Source organism: Polypterus senegalus, chromosome 9 (assembly GCF_016835505.1).
Source record: "Polypterus senegalus isolate Bchr_013 chromosome 9, ASM1683550v1, whole genome shotgun sequence".
In the NCBI taxonomy this organism is placed as follows: Eukaryota; Metazoa; Chordata; class Cladistia; order Polypteriformes; family Polypteridae; genus Polypterus; species Polypterus senegalus.
In genome coordinates this window covers 175,995,989-176,013,687 of record NC_053162.1, presented here as the reverse complement: position 1 = coordinate 176,013,687, position 17,699 = coordinate 175,995,989, and the positions used below count along the sequence as shown (strand labels likewise).

The 17,699-nt window shown below is 42.6% G+C and overlaps 1 protein-coding gene across 1 annotated transcript in view; it reads left to right on the top strand.

Moving 5' to 3' along the window:
- Positions 1-17,460, top strand: part of LOC120536049 (inactive phospholipid phosphatase 7) — a 37,987-nt gene extending 20,527 nt beyond the window's left edge. The window contains exon 2 of the mRNA XM_039764386.1: positions 17,009-17,460. Within this exon, the coding sequence (XP_039620320.1) occupies positions 17,009-17,397 (389 nt within the window). The 3' untranslated portion in view covers positions 17,398-17,460. The remainder of the gene's footprint in view (positions 1-17,008) is intronic.
- The last annotated feature ends 239 nt before the right edge of the window (positions 17,461-17,699 follow it).

The window sequence follows — 17,699 nt, the reverse complement described above, 5'->3', positions numbered from 1 at the left end:
AAGGAGCCGCAAGTTCACAGGCTTATAAAGTCTTAGCCGGCTTGAGATCACCTGTAAGTAATCACCTCTGCATTAAAATTAGTAGTGCGCCATCCGTTGGAACGTATTTTGCAATGCACGCAGTAGTAAAATGTATTGCGTTTGTCATTCCAACACATGGCGCATTTCGAACATTTGTAGCAATAAAATGCAGCGCCTATGTGTCTGTTATATGCCATTTTGGAGTGCTGTATTAATCCCCAAGGGGAAATGATCTTTTCACATGATCTTTGGAGGTCAGAGCTCAGGATCAGCCATTTGGTGTGGAATTTGTAAAAGCAGTGTTAATGTTTCTGATGCACCATCTGTCGAAATGACAAATGCAATGCATTTTATTACTAGAAATGTTGGTGATGTGACAGCTTTTGGAATGACAGAGACATAGCAACCGGATAGACACACAGACACTTATCCTTTTATTAGTATTGTGATCTAAGTAATCACCGTACACCTCCTCATTAATATTAGTAGTGCACCATCTGTTGGAATGTTTTTTTAATACATATAATAATAAAATTCATCGCATTTGTCATTCCAACAGATGATGCATTACAAACATTTGTAGTGCTAAAATGCCTTCATCTCTGTTATATGCCATTTGGTGTGGGATTTGCAAAAGCAGTGTTCATGTTTGTGATGCACCATCTGTTGGAATGGCAAATGCAATGCACTTTATTACTACTAATGTTGGTGATGTGCCATTGTTTGGAATGACAGAGACTTAGCAACTGGATAGACACACAGATGCACAGACACTTACTATTTTATTAAGGTGGCTAGCTGTACTGCCCGTCTAAGTCGGGTTGAGATCAAAGTAATCCCTTTACTCCTCCACATTAACATTAGTAGTGCACCTTCTGTTGGAATTTTATTTTAATTCATGTAATAATAAAATGCATTGCATTTGTCATTCCAACAGATGGCGCATTACAAACATTTGTAGTACTTAAAGGCCTCCATCTCTGTTATTTGTAAAAGCAGCGTTCATGTTTGTGATGCACCATCTGTTGGAATGGAAAATGCAATGCACTTTATTACTACTAATGTTGGTGATGTGCCATTGTTTGGAATGACAGAGACGTAGCAACTGGATAGACACACAGATGCACAGACACTTACTATTTTATTAAGGTGGCTAGCTGTACTGCTCGTCTAAGTCGGGTTGAGATCAAAGTAATCCCTTTACTCCTCCACATTAACATTAGTAGTGCACCTTCTGTTGGAATTTTATTTTAATTCATGTAATAATAAAATGCATTGCATTTGTCATTCCAACAGATGGCGCATTACAAACATTTGTAGTACTTAAAGGCCTCCATCTCTGTTATTTGTAAAAGCAGCGTTCATGTTTGTGATGCACCATCTGTTGGAATGGCAAATGCAATGCACTTTATTACTACTAATGTTGGTGATGTGCCATTGTTTGGAATAACAGAGACTTAGCAACTGGATAGACACACAGATGCACAGACACTTACTATTTTATTAAGGTCGCTAGCTGTACTGCCCGTCTAAGTCGGGTTGAGATCTAAGTAATCCCTGTACTCCTCCACATTAACATTAGTAGTGCACCTTCTGTTGGAATTTTATTTTAATTCATGTAATAATAAAATGCATTGCATTTGTCATTCCAACAGATGGTGCATCACAAACATTTGTAGTACTGTACTTAAAGGCCTCCATCTCTGTTATTTGTAAAAGCAGCGTTCATGTTTGTGATGCACCATCTGTTGGAATGGCAAATGCAATGCACTTTATTACTACTAATGTTGGTGATGCGCCATCTGTTGGAATGAGAGAGACAGATCATGTCCATTTTATCAAGCTGGTTAGCTATGCTGCCTGTCTAAGTCAGGTAGAGATCTAAGTAATCACCTTCACATTAACATTAGCAGTGCAATGTATTTTATAATGCATGAAGTAATAGAATGCTTACTATTTGTCATTCCAACAGATGGTGCATCATAAACATTGTGTAGTAATAAAATGTACTACCATGAATTTTTGCGATGCACCACCTGCTGGAATAACTTATGTAATGCATGCCGTATGTCTCTGTTAAATGTCATTTTGTACAGATGGGTCTAACTGCAGCCTGCAATGGGTATGATGTTGGTTACTTAATACCAACAACATCACGGAACACCCACAACGTCAGTCACAAAATGCCCTCCGAGTCAGGTATCCATCCCACAATCCTAATCTCAACTGTAGTGTAGCCGGGCATTTGATGAGTGTTTCGTGACTGACATTGTGAGCATTGTGTGATGATGGGGTGTTATGTGACTCGCCTCACAGGTATTACGGCCTGCAGTTACGCTCTGTTGTGATTCGTAAGAGCAGTGTTAATGTTTGTGATGCGCCATCTGTTGGAATGACTAATGCAATGCGTAAGTCTCTGTTATATCCCGTTTGGCAGAGAAGGGACTAACTGCAGCCTGCAATAGATATGATGTAGGTTACGTTATGCCCACAACTTCACAGAACACCTGCAACGTCAGTCAGTCACTGATATCATGAGGAAAAAGATACTCTGGTCTCATGAGATGAGAACTGACTCTCTGGGAAGAACTCCAAACGCTGTGTTTGGTGAAGACATGATTGCCACAGCATCAAGATATCTGTGTGTTTCTCAGCGGCAGGGACAGGGAGACCTCTGAATTGAAGGAAGGATGATTTCAGCCAAATGCCGAGAAGTCCTTGACGACAACCTGCCCTCCGACTGTGGTGACGGTTCACCTGCCAGCATGACAATGACCTGAAGCATATTGCAAAGCCAATGCTGGGGTGGCTTCAGGACAAGTCTGTAAGTGTCTTTGAGTGTCCCAACCAAAGTCTAGACTTGAAACCCCGTTTACAGGCGCTTCGCATCCAATCTAATGGAAGTTGAGAGCATCGGCCAGGAAGAATAAGATGGGCTGCCCAAATCCAGGTGTGCAAAGCTTTTAGAGACTTACTTAGAAGACTCAAAGGTGAAACTGCTGCCAAAGGGATGTGTGGAAAATACTGAATGAAGTGTCTGAATACTTCTCAGACCGCGAAATTTCCAGTTTTCAGTTTCAATAGATTTGCAAGCCTTTCTTAAACATGTTTTCATTTGTCATTAGGGGTTACTGTGTGCAGATTAATAGGCAAAAATGCCAGATGTATCCGTCCCAAACTAAATCTACAGCACAATAAAGTGTGCAGTGGAGGGGTCTGCAGACTTTCTGCATCTGCTCTAAAATGGCATTGCACGTGAAAATGAGGATGACATTGAAATAAGATGCAAAACACTCAGAATTATGCGAAAATAACAATTTAGAAAGAGAACAAAACAGGAGAAAAGTTCTGTGATTTCCCCCTCCAAACATAATTCCATATAAAAAATAACAAACATAGAAAATCTTGTAAAATAAACAATACCAATCACAACATGATCAGAAGAATATTATCCCAAAATGGTCTGCCATCTTTAAACTTGCCCAGCTTGTAGTCCTGGCACTGGAGTAAGAAAAGCAGCCGACATTAGGGAGCCTTGACATCGAGACAGTGAGTCCCTGAGGTAAGTTGTATAGAATGACACCCAAAAGCTGGACTAGTGAAGAGCCCAAGATTTGAAAGGAGACGTGTCCAGGGCTTAACACATGGGCATGCTGGGCAGTTGCCCGGGGGCCCCACAAGCACAGGGGCCCACGTTTTTTCTGATGCCTATGTATGTTTCTGTTTTGCTATCAAAACAGGAGACCCAGTACTCTGCTTTGCCCGGGGGCCTATGATTCTGTTAAGACAGCCCTGGACGTGTCTAGTGAGCATCTTTAAATACTTTTTTCTATCATTCATAGCCGTCCATTTTTGAAAAACAGAAAAAAAAAAAAAAACAAAATGAAATAAGACTACGTTTGAATTACCAGGCCGAAGTGACTTAAATCTGATTGTTTTTGCCTCAATTTGACACAAGTTGGATGTTACCAGGGCTGAAATCCATCCATCCATCCCTCCATTATCCAACCCACTATATCCTAACTACAGGGTCACGGGGGTCTGCTGGAGCCAATCCGAGCCAACACAGGGTGCAAGGCAGGAAACAAACCCTGGATAGGCCGCCAACCCACCGCAGGTGAAATCCAATACAATACAGTTTATTTTTGTATAGCCCAAAATCACACAGGAAGTGCCGCAATGGGCTTTAACAGGCCCAGCCTTTTGACAGCCCCCCAGCCTTGACTCTCGTAAGAAGACAAGAAGAAAATTCCCAAAAAACCCTTGTAGGGAAAAAAATGGAAGAAACCTCGGAAAAGGCAGTTCAAAGAGAGACCCCTGTCCAGGTAGGTTGCGCGTGCAGTGGGTGTCAAAAGAAGGGGGTCAATACAATACAATACACAGAACAGAACAAATCCTCAATACAGTATAAAAATAAAAATATTACAAGTATGGAGCAGAATTTAACAGTAGATGACATCACATAATAGGATTTGGATTTGTTCAGAGTCCTGGAGACCTCGGCCATCAAGCTGCCTCCCCCATTTGGGCATTCCACAGCTGGGCCAGCCAATCCGATGAAAGGACCCCTCTTTCTCACGATTCCTGCGATCCTCCATCATGGATGAGTTTACCTTAGGCAGACAAAACAACTTGGCAGATGGGCCGTGGCACCAAGCGGCACACGTGAGTACTAAGAAGAGAAACAGAATAGGTGAGGGTTAGTTTCAAATTCTAACTCTCATGTTACTTCTGTTTTAGTGCTAATGACTAACAAGAGAGATGCAGTCTGTACAGTTAATCAGCAGCTCTAGTCAGGGTGTGCTAAACTGAAGTCGTGAGTCTTCAGAGGGATTTGAAAACTGAGACTGAAGGGGCATCTCTTATTAATCCAAGCCACTTTCAGAAGTAGTCCTAGATTGGATACGTGTCCGATTCCTTGTCATGTGACATGAGTGAGAACAGTCCGACTGGAATTTGGGAGGTTTTCTGAGCGCCGTCATCATCGGCCAGCACCGGCGGTGCGGCAAAAACGGCAATGGTGGAGAGTCGAAGCTGTAACAACAGTCAGGGCCCCACCATTGCCGGCTCCTTTCTCGTTCCCACCAATCTCTTGGCACAGCAGAGCCAGCAGTAGCTGCAAAAACAGTAAAAGCGAGATGTTGGGTTTTTTTGCTGCCTTCTCAGACTTAATCACGTACAGCTGATGAACTGTTTGCCATCCTCCAGAGCAAAATGCGGTACATCCATAAACTACTAGAGCATCCATTTTAATAGCACGAGTCGTCTCACATGTGTTGGGGACTCCGATGACTCGTGCACAAGCGTATCAATGTGCGCATGCGTGCCGTTTCAGAGGACATTTAGATACTGCAGGTCACTTGTACCTGTGAATGTGAATCGTCAAGTCGGGTGAATCCGATTCGAGCAAAAAATCAGAAATTAAGCCACCAGAGGCTTGTAATGTGAACATTTAACATGACATCTAGATAGATAGATACTTTATTAATCCCAAGGGGAAATTCACATAATCCAGCAGCAGTATACTGATACAAAGAAACAATATTAAATTAAGTAGTAATAAAATGAAAAAATTTAAAATAAAATTAATGTTAGCATTTACTCCCGGGTGGAATTGAAGAGTCGCATAGTGTGGGGGAGGAACGATCTCCTCAGTCTGTCAGTGGAGCAGGACGGTGACAAAAGTCTGTCACTGAAGCTACTCCTCTGCCTGGAGATGATCCTGTTCGGTGGATGCAGTGGATTCTTCATGATTGACAGGAGTTTGCTTAGTGCCCGTCGCTCTGCCACAGATGTCAAACTGTCCAACTTTAATCCTACAATAGAGCCTGCCTTCTTAACAAGTTTGTCCAGGCGTGAAGCGTCTTTCATCTTTATGCTGCCACCCCAGCACACCACCGCGTAAAAGAGGGCACTCGCCACAACCGTCTGGTAGAACATCTGCAGCATCTTACTGCAGATGTTGAAGGATGCCAACCTTCTCAGAAAGTATATTCTGCTCTGACCTTTCTTACATAGAGCATCAGTATTGGCAGTCCAGTCCAATTTGTCATCCAGCTGCACTCCCAGATATTTATAGGTCTGCACCCTCTGCACACAGTCACCTCTGATGATCACAGGGTCCATGAGGGGCCTAGGCCTCCTAAAATCCACCACCAGCTCCTTGGTCTTGCTGGTGTTAAGGTGTAAGTGGTTTGAGTCGCACCATTTAACAAAGTCTTTGATTAACTTTCTGTACTCCTCCTCCTGCCCACTCCTGATGCAGCCTACAATAGCAGGGTCATCAGCGAACTTTTTGCACGTGGCAGGACTCCGAGTCGTATTGGAAGTCTGATGTATATAGACTGAACAGGACCGGAGAAAGTCCAGTCCCCTGCGGCGCCCCTGTATTGCTGCACACAATGTCAGACCTGCAGTTCCCAAGACGCACATATTGAGGTCTGTCTGTAAGATAGTCCACAATCCATGCCACCAGGTTTGAATCTACTCCCATCTCAGTCAGCTTGTCTCTAAGGAGCAGAGGTTGGATGGTGTTGAAGGCACTAGAGAAGTCCAGAAACATAATTCTTACAGCACCACTGCCTCTGTCCAGGTGGGAGAGGGATCGGTGTAGCATATAGATGATGGCATCCTCCGCTCCCACCTTCTCTACTTAAATGGCTGACGCCTTTATCCATGAGACTTACAACATTTACGATGCGATTGGTTCCATTTCTTTTGGTTTTCCAATTGGAGCACAGGCAGGTCAGGTGACTTGTTCAGGGTCACACAGGTGTCAGTAGTAGGATTTGAACCCCCCAATCTCAGGGTTTGGGGTCCCTCACCTTAACCACTACACCACACCGTTGACGTAGTTTTCATTCAGAAATTGAGTGTTTCTTGGGCCCTGAATTCTATGTTGACCCAAAATTAGCAAAGTCGGCAGCCTCAGTTTGCTTCTGGGGATTCTGGCAAAAAGCTTGACATGTTGAAAAGATTCCACAGACAGAATATCATTGTTTTAAAAACTTTAGTTAAAAATTCAAAGTTAAACAGTTCACTCCAAAATAACAACATTTATTTCTAGAGCACATTTTGATACAAATGATGTACAGCAGCTCAAAGTACTTTAGAAGATGAGGAAAGGAAAAATATAAAAATAAAATTGGGCAATACTAATTAACAAAGAATAAAGTAAGGTCCACTGGCCAGGGAGGACAGAAAAAAATAAAATCTGCAGGGGTTCTGAGGCCACGAGACCACCCAGCCGCCTAACATAAATGATCTCAATCAGCCTGCAGATTTTTAGGCTTCACATGGAAGAATTGGATGATGATGATGATGGTCATGTGGACCTCTGGCCTTCAATCCGTCAACTGCATGGTGCTTTGATCAGATGGTGGTGGCGCAGATCAGGATAACGGAAAACTAGAAAAAGAGCAGCAGAGAAAGTAGGGGTCAGTACGGATTGAGGAGCCACCATGAATGATAATGATAATTCAATGCATATACAGAATATGAGGGTTACACTAAAATGAAGCTCTGAGAAAGCCATGTTACAGTAATGAGTTTTTAGTTTCAGTTTTTTAAAGTGCTCCAACGTATTAGCCCGGTGAATTTCTGTCAGTAAACTCGTATTCCAGATTTGAGGTGCATAACAGCAGAAGGCCGCCCGCCTCACCACCTCTTTTTGGAATAATAAGCAGACCAGGGCCGGATTTTCCTATTAGGCTAACTAGGCTTCAGCCAGGGGCCTACATTCAAATTGTTAGCAATTTGAACAAACTTAAAAATGGGAGGTGAAAGGGCCTCGTAAGTGGAATAGCCTAGGGCCTCTTTTCATCTAAATCCGACCCTGAAGCAGACCCTCATTTGAAGATCTAAGGTTACGATTTGGACTGTAAGGTGACAGGCATTCGGAAATACAGAATGGAGTGAGATTGTTGAACTCTTTCAGAGCTATTTTTTTTTTATTTTCCCCAAAAACTCTAAAAAGCATACAAAGCAAACACAATCTGCATTTAACATTAAGCATCAGCTTTCTACGATGGACTGTCACACTGCTCACATACTTACTACATAATTGTTTGTCTGACCATTTATATTCTGAATGGCACTATTTGGAAAAGAAACAGCTACCTGCCTTTCGTTTTTGATTTCCAGATCACTTGCATCAAAATCGAAGTTTGGTAAGTCACAGTCTGATTCAGCAATAGCATGCAAAAAGCAAAAAAAAATTAATAATGCCCACAGGGTATTTTGCTTTGCTCTTTTGCCCGACATCAGTGCCATTCTAGACGTAGTTTACTCTGCACACAGGGATTCAATGTCAAGTCAATGAGTCTACCGGTCCTCCTAGCAAAGAGGGTCTACCCATAACGTGATGGCGAGTTCTGTTGACATCTCCAGCTGATTATTACCCTCTGCCCCTGGATGTCAACTAAAGTCAACATCCAACCTCAACCCCAGCTGTTGACAAAAGTCGGCATCAGCCCTAAAAGAGTTAAGGCTTTGTAAACCATCAGCAGCATTTTAAAGTCAATTCTAAATGGCACAGGTAACCAGTGTAGTGACGCTAAGACTGGGGTGATGTGCTCAGATTTTCTTTTCCTAGTTAAGATTCTGGCAGCCTCATTCTGCACTCGTCGTAATGGATTGACATCTTTTTTTGGGTGGTCCTGAGAGGAGTGCGTTACTGTAATCTAGTCGACTGAAAACAAACGTGTGAACTCATTTCTCAGCATCTTTTTAAGTTATAAGAGGTCTAACTTTTGTTATATTTCTTAAGTGAAAAAAATGCTGTCCTAGTGATCTGATTAAGATATGATTTAAAATTCAGGTCAGAGTCCAATAGTCACCCCTAAATTCTCAACCTCCATCTTGACTTTTAATCCTAATGGATCAAGTTTATTTCTAATACCCTCACGAAATCCATTTTTGCAAATCACTAAGATTTCTGTTTTCTCCTTATTTAGTTTGAGAAAATGACTACTCATCCATTCAGAAAAGGAAAGACGCAAGAAAGAAATGGCTGTGTTCCCTTAAACTGCCACATACTTGGGGGGTTAATGCACCCCCTGATGCCAAATACTTTTTTGCTGCACTTTTTAAGGAAACGTGACAATTCACCAAGAAAAGGTGAAATTTTAATGGAACACATATTTTTTTATCATACAAAGAGCATCACAATTACTGCAACGCTGATCATTTTACACACTACGAATGAACTGTAAAAACTATAAAAAAGTACAACAACAATACATTATTATATGTGCAAGGTGCAATTGACGCCATTGATGAAATTCAGTAAATCACAGAGCTATCTGTGCTTCAGCTGGCTGCACACAGAGGCCAACGTGGATCACTGTAGGCAAGTCTAGTGCAGCGGCTGAATCCCAGGGATAGTGACGCTGCAGGGGGCGCCAGTGGGCTTCTCAACAAATCTATGGCACGGACTGATCAGCTCTGGCGTGCTGGCAAATTGCCACTGGGAACTGACTATATTTGGTTTGGGCAGTTTAAGGGTTAAATATTCACTAAAGACATCACCTCATTTGCATTGGCCAATGGAAGTGATTTGTGATTGGCCAGTCCTGGCAATGTTTTACATATCTACCCGTTTCTTAGTTTACTGGCAGGTGGGACATCTTTGTTTTTGAACCACTTACTCCCAGAAATACTGCTATCGTGCTTTAGCTCAGGGGTCACCAAGTCTGGTCCTGAAGGACCACTGCGGCTGCAGGTTTTCATTTTTTTAATGAGTGTCCTGTTTGTGCTGCTAATTAACTTCTTAAAAAAGCAATTCAATTTAAATTAATTCACAAGATTTCTTCATCGTTCTACTGCATTGCTTCATTTCTTTCCTTAAATGGCACCCAAACAGAATTGAAATGTGACGTGAGCGAGCCAACAGCAGAGCAACTCAGTCAGGGTTTCAAATTCCAACCAATTTCACTCCAACCAGTTGCTTAATGAGGTGCAGATTGTTGTTGTTAATTAAACTTGTTCTTTGATTCTGTTGCTTGTTGCTGCTCTCGTGGAGCATTAGAAGACATTTCTGAAATTGTTGATTTTCTCTTTTCTAAGAGCACTGGGGACCTGAGCAGATCAGCATTCCCGAGACCTTCATCTTTCTTTAATTTCAAATATTGTATGATGGACACCAGTTGTTTTGGCTCATTTTGTACCTCATTATTGTTTGGCTTCTAATTAAGGAAAAAGAAACAATTGAGGGATCTGAGTCTTCAAGAGCAAGTCAATTAAAATTACTGTATTTACGTGTGTACCACGCGCACATTTTTTCCGGAAAATTATCATTAGAAAATTTACTTTACTTCTTCTGCTTGGGCACTCTCTCTCTCTCTCTCTCTCTCTCTCTCTCTCTCTCTCTCTCGCTTGCTCGCTCAGTCAGTCAGTCACTTGCTCGTGCATTTGCTCTCTCTCTCTCTCTCTCTTGATCATGCGCTCTCTCTCTCGCTCGCTCGTTCAGTCACTTGCTTGTGCATTTGCTCTCTCTCTCTCTCTCTCTTGATCATGCGCTCTCTCTCTAACTCTCTCTCGCTCGCTCGCTCAGTCACTTGCTCATGCATTTGCTCTCTCTCTCTCTCTCTCTCTCTCTCTCGCTCAGTCACTTGCTCGTGCATTTGCTCTCTCTCTCTCTCTCTCTCTCTCTTGCTCATGCTCTCTCTCTCTCTCTCTCTAACTCTCTCTCTCTCGCTCGCTCAGTCTCTTGCTCTCTCTCTCTCTCTCTCTCTCTCGCTCGTTCAGTCACTTGCTTGTGCATTTGCTCTCTCTCTCTCTCTCTCTCTCTCTCTCTCTCCTCTCTCTCTCTCTCTCTCTCTCTCTCGCTCGCTCAGTCACTTGTTCATGCATTTGCTCTCTCTCTCTCTCTCTCTCTCTCTCTCTCGCTCGCTCAGTCACTTGCTCGTGCATTTGCTCTCTCTCTCTCTCTCGCTCGCTCAGTCACTTGCTCGTGCATTTGCTCTCTCTCTCTCTCTCTCTCTCTGCTTCCTATATAATCACAACACTTTCTCGTACACGGGCAAAACGATTTTCTCTCTCTCTTGATTTTCTTTGTAAAAATGAGGGTGCGCGTGTTACACAAGGGCGCGTTGTACACGAGTAAAACAGTAGTTCAAAAGAAATTAATTAACAGCAAAAACCGGTCACACAATAAGAAAAGGGTTAGAATGAAAACCTGCAGCCACGGTGGTCCTCCAGGACTGGAGTTGGCGACCCCTGCTTTAGCTGGTGGAGTGAACCCCACCTGTCTTAGCCACTGTTCCCAAGCATCGGTTTAAAATGCAGTAGATAACTCCAAATGGTGAGTTAAACTGAGCAGAACATGACCACAGTCATGACTGCAACCAGAAATATCTGATATGCCACAAGCCCAACTTTGAACACCAGCCTGGCTGAGCCATGACACCCACAATAACACAATGGGAGCGTCGATCATGTGGATCAAGCATGGAAATTCTACCCTGTCATGTTCAAGCAACAGAAGGAATGTCATTACCTGAAAACTGCACAAAGAACACGCTCGTACCGTCCCGCTTGCTCCATAAGGTTATGTGTCGGTGTTTCAAATCACGTGAAGTGTATCAAATAATTCGACAGACCTCTCTTAAGGTATTTATGTTGACGCTTTGGGATTTCCATGTTTCTGTTCATAACGTTTTTTTCTAGTGGATAAAAATTCTGTTTTTTTTTTTTGGTTTGTTTTTCCGGGGGTTAACATAACGCAAAGGAAAAGCTACCGAGGAGTCCTGTTTATTTGGGAGTAGCCCGACTGTGCGTATTTTTTTTTTTTTTTTGCCCTTATCCACAGATGGGCTTTGACAGAATATGCTGGAAGGCCCCAAGTCCATCCGCACCACTTTGGGCAACTGTGTCTGTAAACTGTAAAAGCGGGCAGCCCAATTTCAGGGGTGTCCTCAGGGTATTTCATGAACCACAGCCGGATGTCAGTGGCTTTGTTCAGATAAAGGTGAACGTTTCCAACAGGAAGGTGTTGAGAAGGGATGTGAGGAAAGGGGTGCGGTGACAAGGACAGGGGACAGCAAGGGCAGGAGACAACACTTGGAATGAGGAAGGAAAAGTGGGGTTTAAGAGAATGAGACCGTGAAACAGGAGGGTCCAAACTGCACTTGGCTGTGAAGGAGGAGGAGGAGGAGGAGGCCGCAGCATCACCTACTATTCGTGGCAGAGCAGACCCTAAATACCAGCAGACCAGGTGCCGTTCCTTCAATGCACTGGATGGCGGGATTGACAGATAAATAAAAACTGCAGAATTTACAGTTAAAGTAACCCCCAGTAGACAACCCTGGACAGCAACAGAAAATGCATTCAGCATTCAGTGAAGACATCCATCATCAAAAACACTTCTGCACATCAGAAGGAATTGGCAAGCGGAGAGCTGAGGCCTTTGCTAAAAAAGATCCCACTAAGTAGTTCATCAGCAAATTGAGCACTCGCCCTAAAACGCGGCCCTTCATTCATTTCGTAATTAAATGTATCTCGCGTGACTGGGATTAATGTATAATGGATGACATTTGTAAAGGCAAGCTGTTGCGCACTGACAGTAACGATTTATTTTTATACACCATATTGTCAAAAAATAAACCACATTTTGCATACTACGCAGCGAGGACTTAAATCGATAAGAATGTGATCGGTTACGGGGTGGTGGTACGCACGCCTGAGTTGTTAGCAAACTGCAATTTGATTTATCTGGCTGGGATACGGCATGCAATGTCAGTGTGGAAGATGGTGGAAAGTGTCATCTCTAAGGTGGAACCTCCAGAAATATCTTGTGTCCAGATTTGTCCAAGAAAGACTTGGTGCAGCCAACCGGACCACCCTGTTTAATGCTCTGGCAAACAAAAATAAGATGGGGAAACGGAGCCACATCACCAACAAACACTTGGTGCGCATTGGCCACGTGAATTTACTTAGGCAGCTTCTCCTCTGAAGCACTCGTCTTGGGCAGATCATCCTTCTCTGGAAAGTCCACGTTTGAGAAAGACACCCCCAACTGGGCACACCCGCAGTTATAGGGTGTGTGTGGTGTGTGTGTATCTATGTGTATTGTGAGCTGGTCAAGCACAGGTCAAAACAGAGCTAAGACAAGTGAAAATTAGTTGGGACACCAGCCGGGTTGTCCCATTTAATCCTCTGCTCTTCTTCTTTAACTTAAACAAGCGCCTTCTGGCAACTTCCCCGTTATCCCCCCGGCCACAACACAGTCCCAAGCACTAAACACTAAAGTCAAAAACACTCCTCTCTCGTTCACCGCCACTCCTCCACAGCTTTGTCCTCCTTCCACCCGACTCTGGCCGTTGAGTGGTGGTTGCTGGCTCCTTTTATGGCCCACCCGAAAGTGCTCCAGGTGTTTGATCACCTGTTTCCAGTTGCACTCCCGGGTGGGGCTGAAGATTAGTCCAGCTGGGCTCAGGGACCCATGCCATGCCCCGTGGTGGCCACCCCAGACCCCAACAGGGCTGTGGAGAACTCCATCTCCCCTGAAGCCCTGCGAGAGACTGAAGCACCCCTCCAACCCAGCGTCCAGGGGGAGGTACTGCACCGTCCAGGGCTGCTCCCCCTGAATACACATCGAATGGGGCGTCCCGGCAGGCCGCCATAACAGTTATATGAAAAAGTTTGGGAACCCCTCTCAGCCTGCATAATCATTGACTCTCCTTTCAACAAAAAAGATAACAGTGGTATGTCTTTCATTTCCTAGGAACATCTGAGCACTGGGTGTTTTCAACAAAGATTTTAGTGACGCAGTATTTAGTTGTATGAAATTAAATCAAATGTGAAAACTGGCGGTGCACAAATGTGGGTCCCCTTGTCATTGTGCTGATTTGAATGCCTGTCACTGCTCAATGCTGATGACTTGGTTGGATGAGCTCTTTAAGCCTTGAACTTCATAGACAGGAGTGTCTAGTCATGAGTGGTCAAAGGTATTTAAGGTGGTCAATTGCAAGTTGTGCTTCCTTCCCTTTGACTCTCCTCTGAAGAGTGACAGACAGCATGGGATCCTCAAAGCAACTCTCAAAGATCTGAAAACAAAGATTGTTCAGTCTCCTGGTTTAGGGAAGGCTACAAAAGCCATCTCAGAGGTTCAAACTGTCAGTTTCAACTGTAAGGAATGGAATCAGGAAATGGAAGGCCACAGGCACAGTTGCTGTTAAACCAGCAGGTCTGGCAGGCCAAGAGAAATACAGGAGCGGCATATGAGCAGGATTGTGAGAATGGTTACAGACAACCACAGATCACCTCCAAAGACCTGCAAGAACATCTCGCTGCAGATGGTGTATCTGTACATCGTTCTACAATTCAGCGCAATTTGCACAAAGAACATCTGTATGGCAGGGTGATGAGAAAGAAGCCCTTTCTGCACTCACACCACAAACAGAGTCGCTTGTTGTATGCAAATGCTCATTTAGACAAGCCAGATTCATTTTGGAACAAAGTGCTTTGGACTGATGAGACAAAATGAGTTATTTGGTCAGAACAAAAGCGCTTTGCATGGCGGAAGAAGAACACGCATTCCAAGAAAAACACCTGCTGCCTATTGTCAATTTTGGTGGAGGGTCCATCATGCTGTGGGGCTGTGTGGCCAGTTCAGGGACTGGGGCCCTTGTTAAAGTCGAGGGTCGGATGAATTCAACCCAATATCAACAAATTCTTCAGGATAATGTTCAAGCATCAGTCACAAAGTTGAAGTTAAGCAGGGGTTGGATATTCCAACAAGACAATGACCCAAAACACAGTTGGAAATCTACAAAGGCATTCATGCAGAGGGAGAAGTACAATGTTCTGGAATGGCCGTCACAGTCCCCTGACTTGAATATCATCGAAAATCTACGGGATGATCTGAAGCAGGCTGTCCATCAAATTGAACTGAACTGGAGAGATTTTGTAATGAAGAATGGTCAGAAATACCTCCATCAGAGTCCAGACACTCATCACAGGCTATAGGAGGACAGCGTCTGGAGGCTCAAAGGAGCAAAAGGAGGCTCAACTAAGTATTGATGTCATATCTCTGTTGGGTGCCCACATTTATGCACCTGTCTAATTTTGTTATGATGCATATTGCATATTTTCTGTTAATCCAATAAACTTAATGTCAACTGTGAAATACTACTGTTTCCATAAGGCATGTCAGATATTAAAAGGAAGTTGCTACTTTGAAAGCTCAGCCAATGAGAAACAAAAATCCAAAGAATTAAGAGGGGTTCTTAAACTTTTTCATATGACTGTAGATATATATACACACATTGAGATATATATCATATATACTCACAGATAAGTCCTCCCATGGATAAGTCGGGCTTGATTTTACCGTATAATTTGTGGTATTGTATAATGTCGATCGTATGAGTCGAATGCAGAAAACTCACGCTCTATTGGTCCAAGAGATTACGATATGCTAACACCCACACAAGTATATACAGTGTATACTGTGTGTGTGTGTATATATGTGTATATATATATATATATATATATATATATATATATATATATATATATATATATATATATATATATATATATATATATATAGAGAGAGAGAGATCTATATATATAAAATTCTTTTCATGTTTGAAACGGAAATTACGTATTACCACAGAACATATTATAATACAGGAACTAATCACTTTGTTTGTGGACACCATTTTTATATCGTCTTTACGAATTGTTATTATTTGTGTGACAGTTATTTTACTGATATTGAAAAGAAGTAAACACAAACACGCCAATCTATCCCATAGAAGTGCGCCCCGCGTTGCCCTCTCCCAGCCCTACTCTTTGGACTCCAGTGCTGAGCCGTCCGCCGCCAGGCGCATTCTGACAGAGAAATTTTATTTATTCATCCAAGTGACTGTCACGGAAACTGACACATTATAACTTTTTTTTAATTGTGTTGCCCACTGCCTCCCGATTCTGACTCAACTAAAGTGAAGCAGCAGGCTTTCTTTCAAAGTCGACCCAGGAACTGCTTCTGGTCATGCAGAAACCAGAACACTCCCCTCGTCCAGCAACACCCTCTGGCAGTCCCCAAAGATCCTGAAAGGGTTGCATTTCTGGACTCCAATTCCCATGCCACCCTGCGGGTGTCCTAGTCAGGTTCAACACCAAGGAATACTGCCACCTGCTGTGTGGGGGAATGGCCTGCTCCTGGTAAGCCCATTTGCCTGGTCCTTCCATATTGGCCTCCTGGCTGGGTATGAAATCTCCCTTTATATTGGAACCTACTATATATATACTATACAGAATATACTGTACTTCTATATGTAGAGATATATGTAGGTATATATATATATATATATATATATATATATATATATATATATATATATATATATATACTAGGGGGCTCTGCTCCCTGCTCGCTTTGCTCACCAACCCCCGGGCCACTTTGCAGATCTGCACTCACGTATCAAGAAGCAGATGTACAATTTAAACAGATTGTTATTTCCATGGGAATTGTTACATAGATTATTCCATGTGTTTATATATATATATATATATATATATATATATATATAGATATATATATATATATATATATATATATATAGATATATATATATATATATATATATAGATATATATATATATATATATATATATATATATATATATATATATATATATATATCTATATATATATATATATATATATCTATATCTATATATATATATCTATATATATATATATAGATATATATATATATATATATATATATATATCTATATATCTATATATATATATATATATATATCTATATATCTATCTATATCAAGTAGTATGGTGGACATTACAACTTTAGGGACTTTTCAGAATTTGATGTGATGCTATTTTAGTAGAATGAAGTGGAGATGCCTAGCGAGCTTTATTGGGATGAATGGCCTGTCCTCGTCCACACTGGGCTAATGTTCTAATAATTATCTTGTATAAACATTCATTTTTTTCCCCCATTTTCTTTCTTTGCAGCACTGATCTTGGACATTATGACAGTGGCTGGTTTGCAGAAGCTGGTGAAGCGTAAGGGCCCTCTAGATATAACCCACAGCTTTCTGGACATAATTGCCATGGATGTGTATGCCTTCCCCGCAGCCCATGCCAGCAGAGCAGCTATGGTGTCGAAGTTCCTCCTCAACCACCTCGTCCTGGCAGTGCCCTTGCGTATCCTCCTAGTCCTGTGGGCCTTCCTGGTGGGCACTTCCCGGATTGTTTTGGGCCAGCACCACCTGACAGACGTCTTCTGCGGCTTTGCACTGGGCTTCCTCCATTACAACTTGGTGGAGATGGTGTGGCTCTCGTCCAATACCTGCCAGACACTTCTGTCCATCTGGACACTGAGCTGGAGCCCACTTTTTTAAATGAGACGGCTCAGTCTGCCCTTTGTATTTGTATTTGCAGAAGTTCTTTTTTTAAAAAAAAAAGTCTCCTCGCGGAAGCGGATGGGTTTGTTTTTGTGGAATCTGTGATGGGCAGTTTTTTTTTTTTTTTTTTTTTTTTCTTGGCAGTTCATAGACGAAGCTTTTTATGTAAGGAGACATGTCCGCCCAAGTGTGGAATCTCTTTGACTGTGATAGAGTGACTAGAGCATCCTTGACAAAAATGCATGGCATTGAGGGCCACTGGTGCCCATTGGTGTCGTTGGCAGAGAAAATGAGGGATT